The sequence below is a fragment of the Euleptes europaea genome, chromosome 14 (genome assembly GCF_029931775.1).
Source record: "Euleptes europaea isolate rEulEur1 chromosome 14, rEulEur1.hap1, whole genome shotgun sequence".
NCBI classification, from domain to species: Eukaryota; Metazoa; Chordata; class Lepidosauria; order Squamata; family Sphaerodactylidae; genus Euleptes; species Euleptes europaea.
Genome location: NC_079325.1, coordinates 49,830,873 through 49,854,856, shown reverse-complemented (window position 1 = coordinate 49,854,856; position 23,984 = coordinate 49,830,873). Strand labels below are relative to the sequence as shown.

The window sequence follows — 23,984 nt, the reverse complement described above, 5'->3', positions numbered from 1 at the left end:
TTGCCATGTAATTCACAGCATGATTATTCATAGGAAAGTAGCAGGCCTGTTAATGGTTTAATTGATTCCTTATGCCATTAAGCATGTGATTTATTAACCATGCTAAACCACAGCTTGCACTAGCTAAAATGGTTTCAACCTTCCCAACATACAGGCAAGCCCTGCTTCAGAGTTATTCATCAGCTTTCAACCCTGAAACATCTAAGTGTCGTGGCCTCTGGAGGTGAAGCAATAGCCATAATCGGATTGCCACTTCAGACATCACACCAAACCATAGTTAGGATATATCTCATTTTGCAAACACATCTCAAACTGTACAATCTAATTTGGTAACCATCCACACATTTGTAAACTCAAAACATTAGGTCAGACTTTAATGTGACTGGAACCAGAATTCAAACCGTGGTTTCCCAGTCCATCCCAAGTCATGGTTTATTAAATCGAATGTCCATGTTTCTTAACCATGGTTTGATGTGATATCTGAATTGAACCAAGACAGTTGCATATGCCAATACTTATGGCAGGGCAGGGAGAAATGTAGGCTTATTCGGTGATGCGTGCGCAGGGAGCCTCTCCTCTTCGGAGAACAATTCCCCAAACGTTTGAGGAACAAGGAAAGACGTCAGCAAAATCCTCTTAGGAAGAAGCAGGGCTGGAACTTTAGCACAGCTCATCTTAGTCAAGGCTTGCCCGTATTCAGACCCTATGCCAACAACATGTAAAGTGACAGTAAATAGTTTACCAGGGCTTGAAAAGAGTGCATTTCCCTCACCCCTGAGCAACATTGCTTCTCAGGCATCTGGGATTTGGACAATGCAGGCCAGAACCCGTGCCTGTCATTTAAAAAGAACACGATCATGATGGGCTGCCATGTTAGTCTGTCTGTAGCAGTAGAAAACTGGATTTTCCCCACTCTTCCCCATGAAACCAGCTGGGTGACCTTGGGCTAGTCACATTCTCTCAGCCCCACCTACCTCACAGAGCGTCTGTTGTGGGGAGGAGAAGGGAAGGCAATTGTAAGCTGGTTTGATTCTTCCTTAAATGGTAGAGAAAGTCGGCATATAAAAAACAACTCTTCTTCTTCTAAGTGGAGTTGGTTTCACAGGCTGCAGTTTATTATGAGGCCTGAATGCAGCTGGAAACTCCAGGACATGACAAATAATAAATCTCCCTTCGGGACAAGGGTTCACCGTGAAAGAACAATGTCAGAAAAGTAAAAAAGAAAAATCAACTCAAGAATCTGACTGGATTAAAAACAAGAGAATCTGACTTTCTGTATTTTACATATCTACCTATTTTGTTATGATCTTTTGTCTGAACAAATGCATTTTTTCTGAGCTGATACTGTTAGGAAAAATGACGACTCAGGCCTCAGCGAGAACAGAGAAAGACGAAGGGTACGGATTTAAGACAAACCTAGCAGGTGAACTGACTGCTTTCGGTCATAAAGATATCCATTAAACAATACTCTGAATTTACAAGGAGATAGGTAATGTGGACCAGTGCACAGTGAGGGGGGGGGTGCCAACTTGGAAGGCTTTAAGAGGGGAGTGGACATGTTCATGAAGGATAGGCTGTCCATGGCTAATAGTCAAAATGAATACTAGTCGTGATGCATACCTTTCTCTCCAGGATCAGAGGAGCATGCCTATTATATTAGGTGCCGTGGAACGCAGGCAGGATGCTGCTGCAGTTGTCTTGTTTGTGGGCTTCCTAGTTAGCTACTGTGTGAACAGACTGCTGGACTTGATGGGCCTTGGATTCATCCAACAGGGCTTTTCTTAGGTTCTTATGGGGGATAGGGCTATCCATGGCTACTAATCAAAATGGATAGTAGTCATGATGCATAGCTATTCTCTCCAGGATCAGAGGAGCGTGCCTATTATATTAGGTGCTTTGGAACACAGGCAGGATAATGCTGCTGCAGTTGTCTTGTTTGTGGGCTTCCTAGAGGCCCCTGGTTGGCCACTGTGTGAACAGACTGCTGGACTTGATGGGCCTTGGTGTGATCCAGCAGGGCCTTTCTTAAGTTCTTATGTAGGACAGAACTATCAATGGCTACTAGTCAAGATGGATACTAGTTACGATGCATGCCTATTCTGTCCAGGATCAGAGGAGCCTGCCTATTGTATGCAGTGCTGTGGAACACAGGCAGGATAATGCTGCTGCAGTCATCTTGTTTGTGGGCTTCCTAGAGGCACCTGGTTGGCCACTGTGTGAACAGACTGCAGGACTTGATGGGTCTTTGGTCTGATCCAGCATTGCTTTTTTGTTATGTTTAAAAGAAAAGGAACACAAGAAAATGTTGCAAGATAAAGATGTAGCAATATTTATTTCCATACAAATCATTACAAAACTCTCTTCCTTTCCAATTTGGTGTGCAGCTCTGGGCATCAGACAGTCCCACGTGAGCCAACGCTTCCGGCAACATTTAATAGCTTCTCATCAATGGTGCTAGACCCCTGGACAGAATTCCCAAAAAGAATTGAGCGAAAAAGTGACCAACCATAGACACACACTTTGTGCCAACCGCAGAGATGTTTTAGAAGATGCTACCAATAAACGTCATCAAGGCACTCTTGATCCCAATTAACTGTTCCTCGACGTTATTGTTAGTATACAATATGTCGCTTTGAAGCTCTGCCGTGAAGTCCTGCATAGCCAATTAACTACAAACAACCGCAGTTCAAACAGAAAGCAGAGTTGACACTTGGAACCTGTTTTTTCTCCTATGGGAGCTAATAGCAGCTTGGGGTGGGAGATTGACATCTCTTCGATTGATCATGGATCTCTTGCGCCTAATCTACATGAGCCCTAAGTTCCTGGATTGTCCACTTCAATTATGCTTTAGTTCTGCACATGTCTATTTTAAGTATATGTAAATACGATTATAAATTATCCAGATGTCTGATCATCTCGCAAGTTTGATAAAGACAACAGTCACTGTTTTGGTCCCACAGGAGACGACAGCTAATAGATATGGCAGTATACTTTATTGCAAGCTTCTGCATTACACAGAACACTTCATCATGCCATATGGCGTTTTATGATTAAGAGCTCTGTGTCACTTGAAGGTTCACATATTCCTTTAAATTGACAGAAATAGGTGACCGATAGCTTGCCTGCTTTGCATTTCTGACCAGCTGGGTACCTTAAGTATCCCTCAGAGCTATTCAGACAAAAGAGGCTGTCCTACATTTGGCACTTAGATCCCCGAGTTGCACGATAACTCAGTAGAACTAGAAGTAAGTAATCTATATACACAATATGGGATGCAACATCTTGCAAAGAGCCAAGAATTGGGGTTTCTCCATCCAGACTTTGTTAGCATGTGTACACATGGGACAATGTGGTTAGCCACCCCTTTCCTAGTTCTGTACCACTGACAGCCCTGCAGCATTCACACATTACACAGCTGACCATCCTCTTGACCTACCCTTAAATATGGGTCACAGGGGTTAGTTTTTTCCTCACTCTTTGCGGAATCTTAGGCTTACTTCTCAAGCTAGAGCCGTTTTATTAGACTGCAGATGAGAGCTCACATGCTAGAATGCTCCTCTATACAACAAAGTCCACTTTGCCTGGAAAACTAGCATGTCAGGGTCAAGCGTTCTCGCCTCACCTCCCACCCTGACACTCTAGTTTTATATGTGCAGGGATATGTTCTTGAGGATGTATTCCAATATATCAGCTTCCACTCCAGCCTGAAGTCATTCTGTCTTGACACAGAATAGCCACGTGGGTGAAAAGTAAGCCTAAGGGAAGGAGAAGTGAGGGGTGTAAAGGAAGGAAAGACCCCAAAGGTTTCCCGGGAAATCAAGTGGCACGCCACAACTCCATGCACCTTGTATTCCCACATGCAAAGTTGGTTTTGATAATTTTTTGCTTCATCTTTGCACACTCCAAACAAAGCTGGTCTATATCAAAAGCTAGCCAAAAGCCCCATGCTTGCAGCCAGCAGAGTTGAGCTAGCCACTCTTTATGCCAATTGTGAGCCACCTGTCCTACCAACGGTCCTGCGTATGACCAGTTATTTGTGACGCCAGTGGCTCACAGCCAGGGCAAGCAGTGGTTACCATGGTGGAGCTGGCCATAAGCTAAAAGCTTCACCCTTTGTTCCAAGGAAGGGTTTTAAACACACTGGGGGTACATAACCAGATTTCCAGACATGTGCCGCTAGGCTCTTCTGAGCATCAGCGCAGATACCGTGAATTTTGCAAACCTCAAAGCGTCAACAGCCTCCGGTTGCTTCCAGTTTTTTGGACTGGAACACAGACAAGAAAAATTTACAAACCTTCCCCCCACAGCCCCCGAATCAGGTCTGATAGCTTTTTCTTCTTAACCCATTTTACAGATAGCAGAATGAGGCATGGCGAGGTTATTCAAAGCTGCTGGCAAATCAAAAAAGGGGCCAGCAATCTGGTCTTTGGACCCTTGTCTGCTCATCCAGAGTTAGAGGTCTACGGAGCCCTAGGATGTCACGTACATGCAGATACAGAGACGGGTCGTTTAGCCACCCAGCACAGCTACCGTGATAGCTACTCTCCCTTCCCAGCATTTACAACAGATTAGAAGAAAATCTACCAGCCACACCTTCCAGCTTCTCCCCCTCCCTGTCAGGACACCGGTGGACTCAGGTCAACGTGTGACAACCAGTGAAATGATCAAAAAGATGGGTGCATGAGATAGCTCACAAATCACCCCAGGGAGAGCATGCCTGTTATTGTTCAGGCAGATGACAGGGGTACGACTCTGTATCCTGAGCAGGAACCAGGGAACAAGTCTATCTGGTTTTCTTTGTCAGGCATCTTCCCACTGGCTTTTGACTAGCAACCGCTTTGGTGATAAGAGCGAACGAAAATATACAACCCCTTCGCTGCGTTTGTAGCTGTATAAACAGCAGACCTCCGAGTGGTTGTTTGTTGGGCCTCGGGGCTGCTCTGACGCCATCCGCAGCACCAGTGTACAAACAGGGATGTCACGGTGTGATAAGGAGGCTGCCGAGGTTCACGTTAGCACCTTCAGGAGGGCTCCTTCCAGCCCAAATGCTAGAGGGCTGAGGGTGGAGGCAGCCTCTGCCTACCAGCTCAGAAACACGCCAGCTAGGAAGGAAAACTCTCTCGCTCTCTGCACCGAGCTGTGCAAAAACCCAAGCAAGGCTGGAAGCTCAAGCTGTAAATTGGCATTACCGGCCCTTCAGAGAGCAAAAAAAAAAAAAACAACCCAGCTCAGCCGCTTGCAGCAGAGTTGCCATGGTGATCTTGCAAAGAGTTGCCAAGGGCAGAATGGCTTAATGGGGGGAGCGGGATGAAGGCAGAGGCATCGAACCGGGGTTCAGGGGAATCCCCAAAACAATTCAGTGCCAATTCGTTACCTGTTTGCCTGCCTTTCGTTTACCCAATCAAGACCACTGAAAGTGGCTCGGGGAGGGGGGGCTTCCTTTCTCCTCCAGCACTTTCAATGCAGGTGAACGTGTGGAACCGAAATCTGACTGTGTCATAGTGATTGTGCCTACAGAGAGTAAGGGGTTAGGGACAGTGCAAGGCAGAGGAAAGGACGCTAAGTTTGGTCAAGAGAACCGAGTTCCAATCTCCGTCCTGAAGCTCAGTGCGGTGGCCGGTAAACGCTGGGCAGAAGTGGAACTACGGCCATTGAAAAACTGGGGGGTGGGATGGTTTGAGTAGACAAATGGTTGGCAAGGAAAAGATTAACACATATCCCTTTACCCACTCTATTTGCCGATCCTGAAATCATCCTCTTAAAGCCTTCAGAAAAAGCAACCTCAGAACTATACTTCAAATCATATTCGTTTGCCCAATCTAAACCAACCTTTTAGGATTATTGTGATTATACAAGAATGGTAACATTCTCTAAACTGGAAAAGTGCTCCAGAAATTACGAATAAGAACCATCAGGACGTGATGCTTATTCTAGATTTTTAAAAATTCAAAATAAAACAAAGGGTGTAATTAATGGGGAATAATCGGGTGGGGGGATTGACTTCAGTTGCGGGGGATCCGGCCCAGCCAGATACCCCTGGAAACCCAAATCTCTACCCCCTCCTGGCAACGTTAATGACATGCTGGGTGGAGAAGCAGTGGGCACAGCGTTGCTTTGCAAGGTTGTCGGAATGGGATCTTCTTTTTCCATCTGCAAATTTGGAAATATGGGGGTGGGGAGCTGGTGCTTGTGGCTCGGGCCTCCCCCCTGCCTCGTACTCGGTTAGCGGCCGTGGATTCGCCTCTCAGCTGCATTCGCTCGGCTTCTACAAAAATGCACATTCAACTGAAGCAGGCGATGAAGGGACATCAACGAGTGGTTTGCTGGTTGGGCTTCATCGTACCTGAGAGCCACGTTCTCCCCCTGCTGACATCGTGGCGCTCTGCACTTAGAGTGGGGGGTAGTAAAGCTCTGCCAGGGTTAGCAGCCACAACCAGGGGGCTCCGTTTTAGCTACATCCAGACCAGAATTGGGAAGCAACCTTAGCGAGAAAGCCGGGAGGTGGAGAGTGGAAGCGAGATAACAAACCCCCTCCAGAAGTCAGGACCCACGTCCTCCCGTCGTTCCAGCTCCCCGCTTGCATTCTAACATCTGAGTAAAGGAAGGGTTGAGCTGCTTCGAGGATAGCTAGATGGAACTTCTGTGTGCAGTAGCAGAGTATAGTTTGAGTGTGGGGCGGGGAAGGCTGTTGTGTTCCCACCCAGTTTTTGAACTTCCTGGAATCCAACAGGACGCTGAACTGGTTGGGTGGTTTGCTTGATTCAAAGGGGCTCTGGGTGTCAAACAGACAGGCTGGCGCTCTGATTCCCGCCTTTGACAGTGGGTGGACTTCTGAAGCTGGGCCGCTAAAGCTCTCAGCCGCTGGACCAGCTTCTTCACACAAAGGATTGCTCGTTCGGATGCAGAGAGGGCGCCGCAGCCCCACTGACTTCCCCTGCCCGAGCAGGAGGGTTTGGCACCTTGGGTGCCGTTGGCACTTGTGTGCAGGGCTAATCCCAGTCCGGGTGGGAGAAGGTGATGTTGTAGAGGGTTGCCCAGTTGGCAAAGACCCGTTTCTCGGTGATGAACCGGTGGTGGTTGCCCTGGCGGCTCTGCTCGTTGTGGATGTAGGTGAAGCATTCGTCTGGGCCCTTCGGATCATAGTAGTGATACGGCATCTTACGAGGCAGAGGATTCTTACTACTACGGGATGGGAAGCGAGAGAGAGGATAAAACAGCCCGAGGCAGCAACATTCATAACTAACAAAAGTGTAAATCGGGGAGAGGATTACTTACGTGCAGTAATTAGGGGGGACCATCCCATAAACATGAACTCTGTCACACAGCTCAATGGCGATCACCATGGTGAACCAGCCCGTGCTCAGCCAGGACCGCGACGTCAGTCTGTGAATTGACCAGGGGTGGGGGAACAAATCATCAAAGCAAATCAAAAGAGACGGGAGATGGAGAATTACAAAATGGGATGCATGGTAGAGCAGCGGTCAGATTTATGTTCTTGCTTACTTCATTTACGGGCCACCTTTCTCGCAGAAACAAGTAGAACACAAGAAGAGTCCTGCTGGAGCAGAACGAAGCTTCTGGCTTTTAGAGGTAGGCTGCCTCTGAACCTGAACCTAGTTTCCATCCTTGGAAACTATTAAGAGGCACTGTAAGGCTAATTTATTTACCAGAACTTATAATGAAGTGTAAATTGCAGACATTTCATTGCACTTTATTGCCTTGACTAGCATGGGGAGGAACTAATTGGTGTTTTTATTGTTCTTTGATGATTTGTTTATTGGCTTCAAGTAAGCTCCATTTTGCAGAAAATTATTAGGGGGCTAGAACAACTGCCCCATGAGAAGCGGTTAAAATGCTTAGGGCTGTTTCGCTTGGAAAGAAGGCGGTTAAGGGGAGATATGATAGCGATTACGGATACCGTGGATTGCCAAAAAACCAAATCAGTGGGTTATAGATCAAGCCTGAACTGACCCTAGAAACTAAAACGACTGACCCTAGAAGCTAAAATGACTAAACTGAGACTATCGTATTTTGGTCACATTATGAGAAGGCAAGAGTCACTTGAAAAGACAGTCAAACTAGGAGAAGTTGAGGGCAGCAGGAAAAGAGGAAGAAGACCCAACAAGAGATGGATTGACTCAATAAAAGAAGCCACAGCCCTCAATTTTCAAGACCTGAGAAAGGCTGTCAAAGATAGGACATTTTGGAGGACATTGATTCATAGGGTCGCCATGAGTGGGAAGTGACTTGACGGCACTTAACACACACACACACACACACATGATAGTGGTCTATAAAATTATGCATGGTATGGAGAGAGTGGACAGGGAGAACCTTTTCTCCCGCTCCCACAATACAAGAACGCGGGTCATCAGCTGAAGCTGGAGGGGGAGAGATTCAAAACAGATCAAAGGAAGTATTTTTCACACAATACAGAGTTAAATTGTGGAACTCCCTGCCCCGGGATGTGGTGATGGCTGCCAACTTGGAAGGCTTTAAGAGGGGAGTGGACATGTTCATGGAGGAGAGGGCTATCCATGGCTACTAGTCAAAATGAGTACTTAGTCATGATGCATACCTATTCTCTCTGGTATCCGAGGATGCCTATATTAGGTGCTGTGGAACACAAGCAGGATAATGCTGCTGCAGTTGTTTTGGGGAGGGGCCGTGGCTCAGTGGTAGAGCATCTGCTTGGCATGCAGAAGGTCCCAGGTTCAGTCCCTGGCATCTTCAGTTAAAGGGACTAGGCAAGTAGGTGATGTGAAAGACCTTTCTGCCTGAGACCCTGGAGAGCCGCTGCAGGTCTGAGCAGACAATACTGACTCTGATGGACCAAGGGTCTGATTCAGTATAAAGCAGCTTCATGTGTTCATGTGTCTTGTTTGTGGGCTTCCTAGAGGCACCTGGTTGGCCACTGTGTGAACAGACTGCTGGACTTGATGGGCCTGGGTCTGATCCAGCAGGGCTTTTCTTATGTTCTCTCCCGATGAGAACACAAAGTGGTATACATCATTCTCCACTCCTGCATTTTCTTCTGCCTCGAGCCACAGGGAGAGGTGGGATATCAATGTTTTAATAAACAAACAAGTAATCTTTCGCTACCTGAGACCCTGGAGAGCTGACTGCCAATCACAATACTGAGCTAAGTGGACTGATGGACCAATTCGGTCTAAGGCAGCTTTTTGTGAGCTGAGGACAGTATCTTCTGCTCTGCTACCAGTCCTCCTTAACAGACATGCTTGAGGATTTCCCCCTCAGGCTGGAATTTTAAAAAAAACAACCCTCAAGCATAGCCCCAACATACCATCTTGTGGCATTGAGTTCCACAAGCAAAAGATGCAGCCAGCATCTCTTCTCTTCCCTCCCCTTGGAAAGGCTAATCTGGAAACAGGGTTACAGAGAAGAGATGCCAGAGAGATTGGTGTGGATTTACCTGTCCTTTCCAGTCTCTTTCCTGAACAGCCTGTCAAATTGTTCCATGCGCCTGCCAGAAGCCACAAAAGCCGACATGTTGGGGAACGACATGCTGGCCCGTTGGATGACCTTGTTGAAGACCTGCTGCATCCTGCGGGGAGGCCCCCAGAAGATCAAGATGGTGCCCGGGGTCCTGTTCACAAACTCCTGTGGCCGCTTCAGGACCCTGTAGAGGCTCGAGTGGGCTACCACCCGGAAAGTGGTTTTGTTACCAACGTCTGCTTCGTACCCCGTGGTGGGAGCGTCATTCATGCGGATTGTGCACTCCATCTGGTCGATTTCTGGACCTAGTTTGCTCCCAAGGAGGTGGCTGGAACTGGTGATGATCGCACACTGGTTGCAGTGATGGTCTAAGGTCTGGAAAGAAGGAAGAAGAGTTGGTTTTTATATGCCGACTTTCTCTACCACTTAAGGAACAATCAAACCAGCTTACAATCACCTTCCCCACAACAGACACCCTGTGAGGTAGGTGGGGATGAGAGAGTGTGACTAGCCCAGCTGGTTCATGTGGAGTGGGGAAACCAACCCGGTCCACCAGGTTAGCCTCCACCGCTCATGTGGAGGAGTGGGGAATCAAACCCGGTTCTCCAGATCAGACTCCACCGCTCCAAACCACCGCTCTTAACCATGACACCACGCTGGCTCCTTAGAGCTCTATCCATGCTGAACTCCGATGCTGGACTCTCTCTGAGTTCTGAATGTTACAGTTTAATTGTCCACTGCCAAAATTCTTTAGCTGCCAATCAACTGGCTTCTAAACCAGAACAAATTCCTGGATTCTTGCATTCTTCACAGCCTACAAGCCAAGTTTCCCCAACAGAGGCTAAAATAGAGGAGAGACGAATGATGTAAGCCGCTTTGGGTTCCCTTTGGGAAGAAGAGTGGGATATAAATGGGTTAAATAAAATAAAAATAAAATTGGCTAACTGGTCAAAGCTGGTAAAAGGCACTCTAGGTCCTTGCTGTGTGTGTGTGTAAAGTGCCATCAAGTTGCAGCCGACTTATGGCAACCCCTTATGGGGTTTTCAAGGCAAGAAACTAACAGATGTGGTTTGCCAGTGCCTTCGTTCGCATGGCAACCCTGGTATTCCCTCGGTGGTCCTCCATTCAAATACTAACCCAGGCTGTGTTGACATGTAAGACTGCACATGGCAAGCAGATAGAAAAGATCTAAGTGACAGCCAGGTGATTGGTGATGTCACATGACAGTTCAATGACTGAGCAGAAAAACTGGCTTGCACTGGACTGAGCTAGATGGTCCTGGAAACAAGGCAGCCAACTGCTGATTGGCTGGGAGATTGTGCCAGTAATGTATATAAGTGTACCATATATGTATTTGGTTGTGGGTTGAGAGAAGTGGATGCTTTGCGAAGCACTTTGACACTGTGAAATAAAATAGCACTTTTGTATACGTGCTGACTCTGCGGTATTCACTCGCCTCTAGGGTGTCTGATACTTCTTCCAAACACCAACAGGCTGACCCTGCTTCGCTTCTGAGATCTGACGAAATCATAGAATCATAGAGTTGGAAGGGACCACCAGGGCCATCAAGTCCAACCCCCTGCACAATGCAGGAAATTGACAACTACCTCCCCCCACCACACCCCTAGTGACCAGAAGATGGCCAAGATGCCCTCCCTCTCATCATCTGCCTAAGGTCACAGAATCAGCATTGCTGACAGATGGCCATCTAACCTCTTCTTAAAAACCTCCAGGGAAGGAGAGCTTACCACCTCCAGAGGAAGTCTGTTCCACTGAGGAACTGCTCTAACTGTTAGAAAATTCTTCCTAATGTCTAGACGGAAACACTTTCGATTTAATTTCAACCCGTTGGTTCTGGTACTACCTTCTTGAGCAACAGAAAACAACTCGGCACCCTCCTCTATATGACATCCCTTCAAGTACTTGAACATGGTTATCATATCCCCTCTCAGTCTTCTCCTCTTCAGGCTAAACATACCCAGTTCCTTCAACCTTTCCTCATAGGACTTGGTCTCCAGACCCCTCACCATCTTTGTTGCCCTTCTCTGGACACATTCCAGCTTGTCTACATCTTTCTTAAATTGTGGTGCCCAAAACTGAACACAGTACTCTAGTTGAGGTCTAACCAGAGCAGAGTAAAGCAATACCATCACTTCGTGTGATCTGGACACTATACTTCTGTTGATGCAGCCCAAGACTGCATTTGCCTTTTTAGATCGGGCTATAGCATAATGCTTTCCCTCCCCCAGGCCCTTGCTGCCACCTGATATCCCGAAGTAGGCCCTGGTCCAGCAGCACCCTAAGCTACAGACCTTTTAATAGACTCCCCTACCTTGCAGAGTCCTGGTATCCTCCCATAACACTAAACACCAGCAGACAGAGATCTGTCCATGACCCTTAGCCCCTTGGGGACTTGAACCCAAGTTTCCCCAGTCTTTTTCCAACAGCACATACATCAGACAGAGGATGTTCCAGAGTGGAAGCTCTACCCGCAGAAGCCTACAGGGCCAACTTCAAGCATCTCTGGGTAGCTGCTAAGGTCCAAGGACTTCAGGCAGGGCCTTCTGCCAGCCCCCTGACCCACTGTGACACAGAACCAACTGCCACTGCTGTCTGCCCTCTTCCACAGTAGCGGTGGCAGGTTTGGGGGCCCCTGGGTCAATGACGTACCCTTTCAAGTTGATCTGGGTGAGCAAAAACCAATGGAAGCTAGGAGGAGGAGGAGGAAAAGAAAAGAAAAGAAGAAAGGGAAGAAGAAAGAAAAGAAGAGTCGATTTATATATGCCGACTTTCTCTACCTTTTAAGGAGAATCAAACCAGCTTACAATCTCCTTCCCTTCCTCTCCTCACAGCCGGCACTTTGAGGTAGGTGGGGCTGAGAGAGTTCGGAGAGAACTGTAACTAGCCCAAGGTCACCCAGCTGGCTTCATGTGTAGGAGTGGGGAAACCAGCCCGGTTCACCAGATTAGAGTCTGCCGCTCATGTGGAGGAGTGGGGGAATCAAACCCGGTTCTCCAGATTAGACTCCACCACTCTTAACCACTACACCACGCTGGCTCTCCCTTGCCTGTTCCCCTCTCTGAGTGACAGTGGCTGCTCACTGCCTGCTTACTCGCTGGGTGAGCGAGTGGCAACATCAGCACCGAGAGCTTCTGCCACCTGATTTCTGGGGGAAAGGAATGGAGAAATGGGGCGGGGGGGGGGTGGCGGGAAGGCCCACAAGGTGATACTGGCAGTGCTACACTTTAGTGAAGAGGCCAAAGGTCATCTTGGCCAGAGTCCCTCCACCCAGCCCAACTTGACGGCAGCTCCAGCAGCTTGTGACTGCTGAGACTGATAACTTTATTCGTATTTTTGAAAGCTGCCCAAATGATGGACATGCAGGACATAAATCTTTGAACTAAATAAACGAAGGTGCATTCCAAGGAAAGGTCGTTTAAGCATGGGCGTTTTACTTGAGGTTCATTGCTCGCTGGATCCACACTTTCCTGCTGGGAGTCTATGCAACAGCAGTCTCCAAGCTCGAATCAGGAAGTATTTGAATCCCAACTCTTGAAATTCTGTTTTGTAACTGGCTGTAGTGAGAGAAAAGCCCTCCCCAAACCCAACTGCCGCACAGAAAAGCATTTTATGAAAATAAAACAAAAAACGGAGCAATCTGAAAAAAAGGGGGAGGGGAGGAATCCAAGCCTCGGTTTGAAAAAGCCTTTCTTCTGCTCAGAAAGAGCTCCCAGGGAGCAGGAAGTATTTGAATCCCCCCCCTCTGGACATGCTGCTTTGTAATTGGCTGTGAATGGAACTAAGCTTGCATATCCCGCACTTTGCCATATGCACGGAGATTTCACCCAGGCTGAGCTCAGGGGAGAGGGAAGAATCGGGTATCAGAGGAACGGGAAGGCCCGGGATTGCTGAGTGCTGGCAGTGAGGTCATCTCTATTGGAGGGAAAACCCATGCATGACTCCAAGGAACAACCAAGACAGATGGGGGGGGGGTGAACATGAGTGAAAGTACCCATGCGTAAACAACCTGAGTGAAGTTAATCAGAGAATTGGAAGAGCAATATCAGCAATATCATGTGACAAATCCAAGTTTCAGGTCTGTAAGAGAACGTAGGGTTCCCTATCCAGGACATTTTTTTCCCTTGCAAGGACAACGCAGTTATAAGTTCCAGATGCTTTGAGTACCTTGTTTCCAGAAACGGGGAGGTATTCGTTCTTCACCTCCCATTCCTTCAAGCTAGGAGGCAGATGGATCTTTCCTACCGAGGAGGTGTAGTGGAAGTCCTCACTCCTGCTGTTGGAACTGTAGATTATCAGCAGCGTGACCAGACCGAACAGGATGAGAAAGAAAGCAGCACGAGGACTCTGCAGTGCAAAAAGAGAGGAAGCGGCCAGAGATCAGGGAGGTGAAAGAGCCCAAAGCTTGGGAAAGCCTCTTTATGGCACCTAGACAGATTGCACACTTTCTTCGGCCTTTTATGCATGGCTGTTTCCCTCGCGGTCCTCCGACGACTTCGTGTCTTTGTGTTGATTCTGCAGGCCGTTCCTGACCATCAGCGGTTGCCTCGCTCTCCCCCTTGCTTTTCCCCGCATTTTGTCCACATTTTCAAATTTGAGATAAAACAGGTCTCTGAAAACGCAACAAAAAGCGGGGAAACGCAGGGGGAGAGCGAGGCGACCTCTGACGGCCAGAAACGGCATGCAGAATCAAAACAAAGACCTGAAGTCGTCGGAGGGGTGACAGCGAGTGAAACAGCCATGCATAAAAGACCTTTGACTTGTATGCACGAAAGTTAGAAGAGAAGTTTTAACTGTGCTTATGGCAGATTTCTAACATCAACCATAGTCATATAAGACGACAAATTTACAACTGTGTTTCAACGTTTGTGCGTTTTTGGAGTCATCTGTGAATAGATGCATTCTGTCCACCCACCACAGAATTTGCCCATGTATGGGGATGACATTTTAGCATTTACACCTCTTTTGCTTCTATGTGAGGGAAAGACTTGTCAATGTCACTGATTCTCAATTTTCTTCTTCTTCACTGTATCCCTCTAGGTCTACTCTCCAGTGAAACTGACATGGTTTCAGGAAAGCTTTGGCCGTTTCCCCAGGGCTGGAAAAATGCCACTACTTCCTCAAAGTAATAAAATATAATAAATTAAAAATCCAACCAACTTTGGCTTTTACAACGTCACTTTCCTTTACTTTCCCTAGATTTAATAGCCACTGGCTATCCATCAACCACTTCACACTTTAAAAAGGGGAAATGAAATTTAATTTTTCTTCCTTGACACTATAAAGAGAAAAGTTGCCACATCTCTCACGCAATTGACCAACCTATTTGACAGCAGATAATGCTGTATCCACTTCTCAGAAAGTGTCTTTAATTGTTTTCTCCAGGGAGTGATTTATTTATTTCGTGCAATATTATTTTGTGGACATGCTAAAACAATGTGGGCTAGGGAATCTATTTGATCTGGACAAAATGGGCATTTCCGTTTTTCTGCAGTAATTTTATTGTATTGCCCTTGTGTCTCAGCTGAGTCTAGGGCATTACATCATGCCAATAAGAAAGCTCATCTGAACTTATGAATTTCTAACCAGCGGAAATAGTCTGGCAGGAAGAAAGTTCTGCTGAAGGGTATCTGGAAGAAGCAAGGTGAACATTTACGATTTGCGTCCTTAAACACTAAGGACCAATCCGCATTTAAGATCTTATGTTGTAATTGTTTACAGCTTGCTTTCCAAGCACTGTTCCTTGAAGCTTTCAGTCACTCTATTGGAAGGGAAAATCTTTTGTCTAACCTACTAGTCCAGGTGGACACAGAGATATCTGAGATTACCAACTGAGACATGTCAGGAGCTGTTGATGGCTCAAAGAGGAAGTACTGATATTTAATGTCAGATTGATATATAATAGATGATAAGTTTGGGAGCCCCAGTTCTAACTGTACAGCAGAGGAGGAGATACATCACACAATACCCAGCAAGTTTCTAAAAAATTTAACTTGAAGACTATCAAGATGTTCTATATGGCCAGTGTACCAAACCAGAGCAGCATATCTAACAATCGAATATATGATTGCTCTATATAGGATCATAAGGACTGGACAACTTCACTTTCAATGACCTTCATTACACATTTGCGACATTCTCGTTGCAATACCTTAAGTGACTTCACTGTGCTGAGTTAGGTTTGCACATGGCTTTGAACTCCAGTTCAAATAAATAAACAACATTCAGAAAAGTTACAATCCTACCAAAAATAAGTTACAAAACCACCTGCCAACACATATATCTACTCTTACAGTGCATTCCTGAGATTTGGTGTGGGGGAATGGCAGGGAGGAGGCACAGCCGCACCGCCTCCTAAAGCTGTTCCCCGCACACCAAGAAACAAAAAAAAGCCTTTTAGCGGCTTTTTCTTGTAAAACGGGGCCTTTTCGCCCCATAGAGAAAAGCGAGGCTATGCCTGCTAAAAAGAAGGCGCAGCTTCGTTCTTCTCTTGTTCCCAGGGCGAAAGGGGACAGGAAGCTGCCTAACAGCAGCTCCTCCTGCCGCCCCGCCCCGGGATGCCGGAGTGCCTCCTGGAACACCAGCATGGGCTTTTACGCCGGTGGGACGCCGGCGGAAGGCCCCATCGGCATCCCAGGGTGCCACTGCCACGGCAGCGAACAGCGACTGGTGTCCAGGCCTCCACACCGGTGCTGGGGCCACTAACGCCGATGTAAGTAGCCCGGGTGCAGGCGCAGGGGGGGGCGAACGCCAGCGCAGCACCTTCCTGGCCTCCTAAGGGCTTTTGCCCTCGAGGCTCAGGATTGTGCTGTTAGTTGCTTAGGGCATATTGATGACACAATGAAGTCAGGCCAGCCTTGCAGACAAGTTCCCAAAAGCTATGAGCCCACAAAAGTTGAACCTGTAATTTTTTTTTATTGTTGCATGGGAGGAGGGGAATCTCCAGTGTCAGAAATAGTCCCTTCCTCATTCACTACTCAGCAATGATGCACACACACCACCATTGGTCACACTGTTCCTTCCTTTCCAGAGATGCAACACACATCAATGTTTTAGTGCTAGTGCACTAGAGCAGGAACCTGGAATGCCCTTCAGAGAGCCTGCTGTGTTCTCATTATGGGGTTAAGCACATGATTGTTGTTTTAAAACCACAAATGTATTTCTGTTTCTCTGAATTTTATGCACAGTCATTTGCACGTCTATGGCTTTATCACTCCCCAGTACTTGCTTTCTCTCTCTATTCCAGTTCCATCAGAGGCTTAGCCAGGATTAAACAGAATCAGAGCAATAAATAATTAACCCACAAATTGAAAGTACAAAGCACTGGAGATAAACATGCAAGCTAGGCATGAAATCCAGCCATCCTGAACCCTAAGAAACTGAAAGGTACAAATGTTAACTTGTTTTTTTCCAGAATGGAGAAAGGGGAGCTACTTTAGAATATGATGTGGTTTAATGTAATTGCTTATTGGCTAACAGCCCATTCCTGAGTTGGGGGGTTGGTTTGGCGGCGACCAGAGGCAGCATAGCCATGCTGCTGCCAGAGCAGCTTGCTGCCAGAGTAGCAAGCTGGAAAAAAAACCTTGTGGCCCACGATTTTGCAGGTGTATCTCAATCCCTGCAAAATGGCATTTTTTCAGCCCGATAAGGGGTTGTGGCTCAGTGGCAGAGCCTCTACTTGGAATGCAGAAGGTTCCAGGTTCAATCCCCGGCATTTCCAGTTAAAGCAGGGGTGGGGAACATCAGGCCCAGGGGCCATTTAAGGCCCGCGAAATTATGTGGTCTGGCCCTTCGTGGGTCCTGGCAGATCTCTAGCTCAGAAGGATCAAAGACTGGCAATCCGACCCCTCCCAAGGACAACAATAGCCTCTATTCAAGCCAGATGTGAGCTTGTTTTGCCTAGAAAAGGAACCTTTTTTCCCCCTTGCAGAAGAGTCGTTAGTTATGGAGCTGCTAGGACCGCCCAAGAAACTGTGTTAACTCTTTCCCATCTGGGCCGTGGAGAAACGTATTCCCTCTGTACTACAAGAGGACTGGGGGTGAAAGTGGCGACAATGGAGGGGTTAAAGTGGGCAGGGCCACAATGTGCGGGGGGTGGGAGTACTTAGCCAGTGTGTCCTCATTTCACCCCTACAGGCGGAGGTAGCAGGAGCTGGCTGTAGAATCCGGCCCCGACCATGCGGAGCAGGAGCAACTCTGGCATGTGGCTGGATGGCTACACCCGGCTGGTGCAACAGACCATCCTGTGCCACCAGGTGGGTGAGTGCACCACCGGTTGAATGCCTGCCTGTTTGCCTGCGCCGGGAGGGGTCATCTGGGGCAGCTGTCTGCTTGGGGCTTGGTCGGCTAATTTTTAAGTTGATAATTTTGTATGGCCCGCGAATGATATTATAAATATCCAAATGGCCCTTGGCGGAAAAAAGATTCCCCACCCCTGAGTTAAAGGGACTAGGCAAGTAGGTGATGTGAAAGACCTCTGCCTGAGACCCTGGAGGGCCGCTGCTGGTCTGAGTAGACAACACTGACTTTTGATGGGCCAAGGGTCTGATTCACTATAAGGCGCCTTAATGTGTTCATTATGAAGCTGTCTAAAGGCAGCTCCGCCCCCAGGAATGCCCCCCTGAATGACAGCACAGGGAGATAGGCCAGAAAAACGCCGGAGGGAAGCAGCGCCGGCGCCCAAGCCCCGTGCTGCTGCTGGTATCCATGGGGACCAGCGTAAATCACCCTACGCTGGCATCCATGCCAGTTTGCATGGCGCAAGTGGCATGGACACCAGCGTGGGGGTCACACCGGCTCCTAGGCAGCTCCGCCCCCCTTCAGGAATGGGCTGTGTCGCTTTGTAGCCAGGAACCTATCATTCAAACGTCATTTAATTCATGATCTTACTTAGGCAATTTGCCCTGATCCAAGGCTCAGTAGCTGGGACTCCAGGTGTGTAGCCCCAATCGGATACTTAGAACACCACTTATCGTACCTTCCGCATGGACGAGAGAACAGGCTGTAGGACTACAATCCATTCAGCATTTCAGCAAAGTGAATTCTCATAAATTATCAAACCAAATCAGCATTTCCAGCAGAAGCCATCGGTAAAGTTTTTTTTTTAAAGGGCTCTGCTGTTTACATCTCCCCTAAAGATCCAGTAAAATAAGATAAGAACTTGGTGGATTGTCCATGTGCTTTGAGAACGGTCTTTGTCTTTATTTAGCTCACGTGTCCCCAACCTTTTTGAGCCTGCAGGTACCTTTGGAATTCTGACACAGTGTGGTGGGCGCAGCCATGAAAGAGGTGGAGCCAGCCAGAAAACGGCTGCCACCAGCTTACCTTCAATCACATAGGAATATCCTTGTGCTGTGGTGGCAGCTCCTGCCAAAGCAATGGCCAGTCAGAGGCCTGCTGGGCAAAAGCCCCACCTGGCCCCACCCACTTTATAAAAACACTTGGCGGGCACCAGGAAAGAAGAGTTGATTTTTATATACCAACTTTCCCTACCACTTAAAGGAGAACCAAACTAGCTTACAATCACCTTCCCTTCCCACAACAGACACCCTGTGAAGTAGGTGGGGATGAGACAGCTGTGACTAGCCCAAGGTCACCCAGCTGGATTCATGTGTAGGAGTGGGGAAACCAACCTGGTTCACCAGATTAGCGTCCGCCGCTCTTGTGGAGGAGTGGGGAATCAAACCCGGTTCTCCAGATCAGAGTCCAATGCTCCAAACCACCGCTCTTAACCACTATACCATGCTGGCTCTCAAAAGGTGTCAGTGGTCACCATTGGGGACCCCTGATTTACCTTTTCCTTTCCCTGATTTAGAAAAGGTATGGAGTGAGCTCTACTGACAGGTTTGCGTTTCCAGAAAAGTAAAGAAGCTGCAAGCTTACACTAAAGAAGAAACTACTGATATTTTATTATATAAATTTTAAAAAGCTCCTTAAATGGGACACGCCATGCAGATTGCCCTGAGCTTCTTGGGGAAAGGGTGGGATTATTATTGAGTATTATCACTCAATGTTATATCCCACTCTTTTCCCAAGGAGCTCAGAGTACACGAAGCACAAGACATATCCTGTTTCATCCTCAAAATAACCTTGTGAAACAGGTTAAGCTGAGATGCGGCAGGTGGAATTCAAACCCAGGTTACAAAGAATGTCTATGGTCATTTATGCATGTCCGCTTTAACTTCCTTTATTCCCTGTTTCAGCCAGGATCAAGTTTTTCAGTATGCATGCTATCTCATTCCTTGGAAACTCAACGTTGTTTCGAAGCAAAACAAACCCGGCTTTTCCCATTCCTCTTCTGGCCCGAATTAAACCGTTGATCCTGGCTCATTCCAGAGTCACAGAGCATGCATACTGCATTAAGGGGAAACACAGAAGATTAGCTTCACTCACAGCCAATCACGAAGCAGCGTGTAAAGAGGCGGGGATTCAAGTGCTTCCTGCTACCTCGGAGCTCTTTCTGAGCAAAAGAAAGCCTTTTTTAAAATGAGGCTTGGATTTCTCCCCCACACACACACACACCCCTTCTTTCAGGTAGCTCCGTTTTTTGTTCTTAAAATGCTTTTTTATGCGGCAGTTGGGTTTGGGGGGAAGGAAATCTTCTCTCACGGTAAGCCAATTACAGAGCAGCATTTAAAGGGGTGGTACTTGATTTGAGCTTGGGAGATTGCTTTTCTGTATTCATGGCTCGATTAACACACAGTTTCGTCCCTGATCATTCAAGCCAATGCATACAGTTTCCCTCAAATCGGGTTACATTAATGTGCAATGAACCCATGTCCAACCAGGGAGATCCAACCCATGCATAAAAGGCCTATTACTCCATATACACTTGGGTTGAACCCTGGTTGTAAATCTAAGGTCGTTTATGCATGGGAGTTTTACCTGAGGTTTGTTGCTTGCTGGGCCCATACACCAGCAGTCTCCAAGCTCCAATCAAGTCCCCGCCCCTTTAAATGCTTCTTTGTAATTGGCTTACTTTGTAGAGCTTACTGTGAGAGAAAATTCCCCACCCCCAAAACCCAATTGCCGCATAAAAAAGCATTTTAAGAACAAAAAACCAAAAACGGAGAAATCTGAAGGGGTGGGGGGAGAAATCCAAGCCTTGGTTTTAAAAAGCCTTTCTTCTGCTCAGAAAGAGCTCCCAGGAAGCATTTGAATCTCCGCCTCTTTATATGCTGCTTTGTAACTGGCTGTGAGAGAAACCAAGCTTGCGTGTCCCGCACTTTGCCTTATGCACTGGGATTTCTCCCGGGCTGAGCTCAGGGGAGAGGGAAGAATTGGGTTAACAGAGGAATGGGAAGTCCCGGGATTTGTGAGGGCTGGCAGTGAGGTCATCTCTAATGGAGGGAAAACCCATGCATAACTCCAAGGAACAACCAAGACAGACCAGGGGCAAACATGAGTGAAAGTACCCATGCATAAATGACCTAAGTTATAGCATGAAATGATAGATTGTCCCAGAGGCACCGGAGATCTATCATTCCAGGTGGGAGCAGATCCTCCCAACTACTTCCCTTTCCAATAAGACTGAAATTAGACTGAATTGGAAGTAGAGTTGCCAGCTCAACATTGGGAAATTAGTGGATATTTTGGGGTAAAGCCTGGAGACAGCTGAGTTTGGCGAGGGGAAGTTATCTCAGCAGGGTATAATGCCATAGAGTCCACCCTCCAAAGCAGACATTTTCTCCAAGGGAACTGATTTCTGTAGTCTTGAGAGCAGGTGTAATTCTGGTAGATCTCCAGGTCCTACCTGGAGGTTAACAACCCTAACTGGAAGGTATTATTTCCTGTCTTTAGTTATTAGCAATATTGGTATTTGCTACAATTTTCGGCTGGTGTGAAACAAGGATACGTCCTTATTACTTATCAGTTTATGGCTGCTCTGCTATTAATCCATTAGCTGTTATTGGTTTAAACATTTTTAATATTGTTTTACATTTACCTCCAAATCCATCTCAAAAGCCTCGTCAGCCTGAGCGTTTCAGGATTAATATTAAATGCTTAATGCTGCCTTGGATTTGCCAAATTCCTTGAATATGCGACAGCAACTGGACCACAATTCCCATGACGCAGTATGATCACGCACATGCTGTTAGTATCATCAACACTTGCACGCCATTAACAGGGGCAATGCTTCGGGAATGCTGGATGCTCACCAAAAAAGCAGCAACTAATTACAACTCAAGCCAAGAGGGAGGGGGGCTCACCCAGCCCATCTTACCGCATTGTTTTCCATGTTGCTGCCCCAGCTTTAAGTTGCTGCCTTGATCAGTGTGACTTGGGCACCTGCAAAAAAGAAGAAGTCAAAGAGACAGGGTTACCATGAAGCACAATGACCCCTGCACAATGCAGTCACTAGTTAGGGTTGCCAACCTCCAGGTACTTCGCAAAATAGCAAAACGCAATGGTAGCAACACAACCACTGATAACTGTGTGGTATTTTCTATAACAAACTCTATGAATATAAACCCTGAGTTACTAAACTTGCTTACCAAATGTTCTAAGTTACTATTCTATTATACAACATTAATAAATACAACCGAACAAACAAAAGAGCAAACCACAAGAGGAAACAGCTTTGATGCCAAAGTCACTATGTTGACAAATGAGTCCAAAGCTAGAACTGCATAAAACGCGGTCTGATATATGAATCATGGATGTCTGAAGAAGGTATCTCAAAACAAGATGCAACCGGGGTCTTGTAACCTACCTGGGCACATTGGATCAGGTCACCAGCCGATCCTAATTAAGGGTAGACCTAAGCGGTTACATCAGATAAAGTCTTGCCAGCCGGTCCGAGTCTATTTGAGGAAAGGTTTCTTGGGCTCACTTTCCTTCTCTGAAGCTGTGGATTAACACGTGGAATCTCTATCCTTGTCTTATACTGAAACGAGGCAAAGTGAAAGCTTCAAGCTTTCCACCAGGAATTGTGATATTGTACATACAGCGGCTTTTACCAGCCAAGCCGAACCATACTTGATATCTGCCTTCAATAAGAAGATTCTGTACTCATTATTGAGACAACTTTGTTACACAACTTTTGTACATATGAATTGTATATATGGAATTTTGTGGGTTTTGATGTACATTTTGTCTTGTGTTGTCTTGAACTATATGTGGTAGCTTATAAAGATTTTTTACACTTTATTTAAATTGGTTTCGCTCCTGTACTGATTTCCAAATCCCTTGATACTTGTACAGTGGTGTCTATTTCGTTCTCCCACCACCTGGAGGTTGGCAGCCCTATATTCAGCCCTCCCTCTAAACAGCCTCTACCATAGAATTTTTGCGCAAATACTAGAGTATCTCCCACATTGTCAGCAATGTGATGGCAGCAAGCCCTAGGCCTCAATTTTCGGATGGTAAACCCCACACACACACCTGTGGCACAGAGTGGTAAGATGCAGGACTGCAGTCAAAAGCTCTGCTCACGACCTGAGTTCAATCCCAACAGAAGTCGGTTTCAGATAGCCGGCTCAAGGTCGACTCAGTTTCCATCCTTCCGAGGTTGCGTGACCCCTTGGGGTAGGGTTGCCAGATCCGGATTAGAAAATTCTTGGGGGGGGGGTGGAATCTGGGAAGGGTGAGGTTTGGGGAGGGGAGGGACCTCAGCAGGGTATAATACCATAGAGTCCACCCGCCCCGAGCAGCCATTTTCTCCTGGGGAACTGATCTTTCTTGTCTGGAGATCAGTTGTAATAGCAGGAGATCTCCAGGTTTCACCTGGAGATTGGCAACCCTATCTTGGGGACTCCTGATCTCCCGCAAGCCATGTTCAACAAGAGGGAGAACTCTCATGGGGCATTAGATTTCCTCCCCACCTTTGCTCCAGCACCACACTGCGTCCCATCTTGGCCGCCATACCTGAGGAGGCACCAACATCTTAGAAGCCCCCTTCAACTAGCAGCTGCCTGAACTAGTGGTGACCTCCATTCCCACTTGGAACAGCCACCAGTCACGGGCGAGCAAGGCCTTATGCCCGGTCGTCTCCTTCAACCGTGTGCACCTTTTCAGTAATACGGAGGTGGTACTGTAGGTCTAAGGAGCCCCGTGGTGCAGAGTGGTAAGCTGCAGTACTGCAGTCCAAGCTCTGCTCATGACCTGAGTTCGATCCCGACGGAAGTCGGTTTCAGGCAGCCGGCTCAAGGTCAAGACAGCCTTCCATCCTTCCGAGGTCGGTCAAATGAGTACCCAGCTTGCTGGGGGTAAAGGGAAGATGACTGGGGAAGGCAATGGCAAACCACCCGGTAAACATAGTCTGCCTAGTAAACGTCGGGATGTGACATCACCCCATAGGTCAGGAATGACCCAGTGCTTGCACAGGGGACTACCTTTACCTTTTTAAGACCCCCCACCCCCTCCAGTTGCCAGGGGGTACCTAGCAACCCTACTCAGGCACCTTCTACCTCCTGAGAGATTTTTCAGCTCTATTCGTGTCTTCTGAAGTCCGTCAGATCTATTCCTCTGTCTGTCTGGCTTACGGTTGCCAGCCTCCAGGTGGTTAGCAA

General features: G+C 47.3%; 1 protein-coding gene across 1 annotated transcript; it reads right to left on the bottom strand.

The window, feature by feature from the left end:
* Positions 1-6,950: 6,950 nt before the first annotated feature.
* ST6GALNAC6 (ST6 N-acetylgalactosaminide alpha-2,6-sialyltransferase 6) lies at positions 6,951-21,746 on the bottom strand. The gene is made up of 5 exons (XM_056860316.1): positions 21,698-21,746; positions 13,642-13,821; positions 9,434-9,831; positions 7,276-7,383; positions 6,951-7,182 (listed from the first exon to the last, which is right to left on the bottom strand). Exons 1-5 carry the CDS (start codon positions 21,710-21,712, stop codon positions 6,990-6,992), a joined length of 894 nt encoding a protein of 297 aa, XP_056716294.1. The 5' UTR covers positions 21,713-21,746; the 3' UTR covers positions 6,951-6,989.
* Between the last annotated feature and the right edge of the window lie 2,238 nt (positions 21,747-23,984).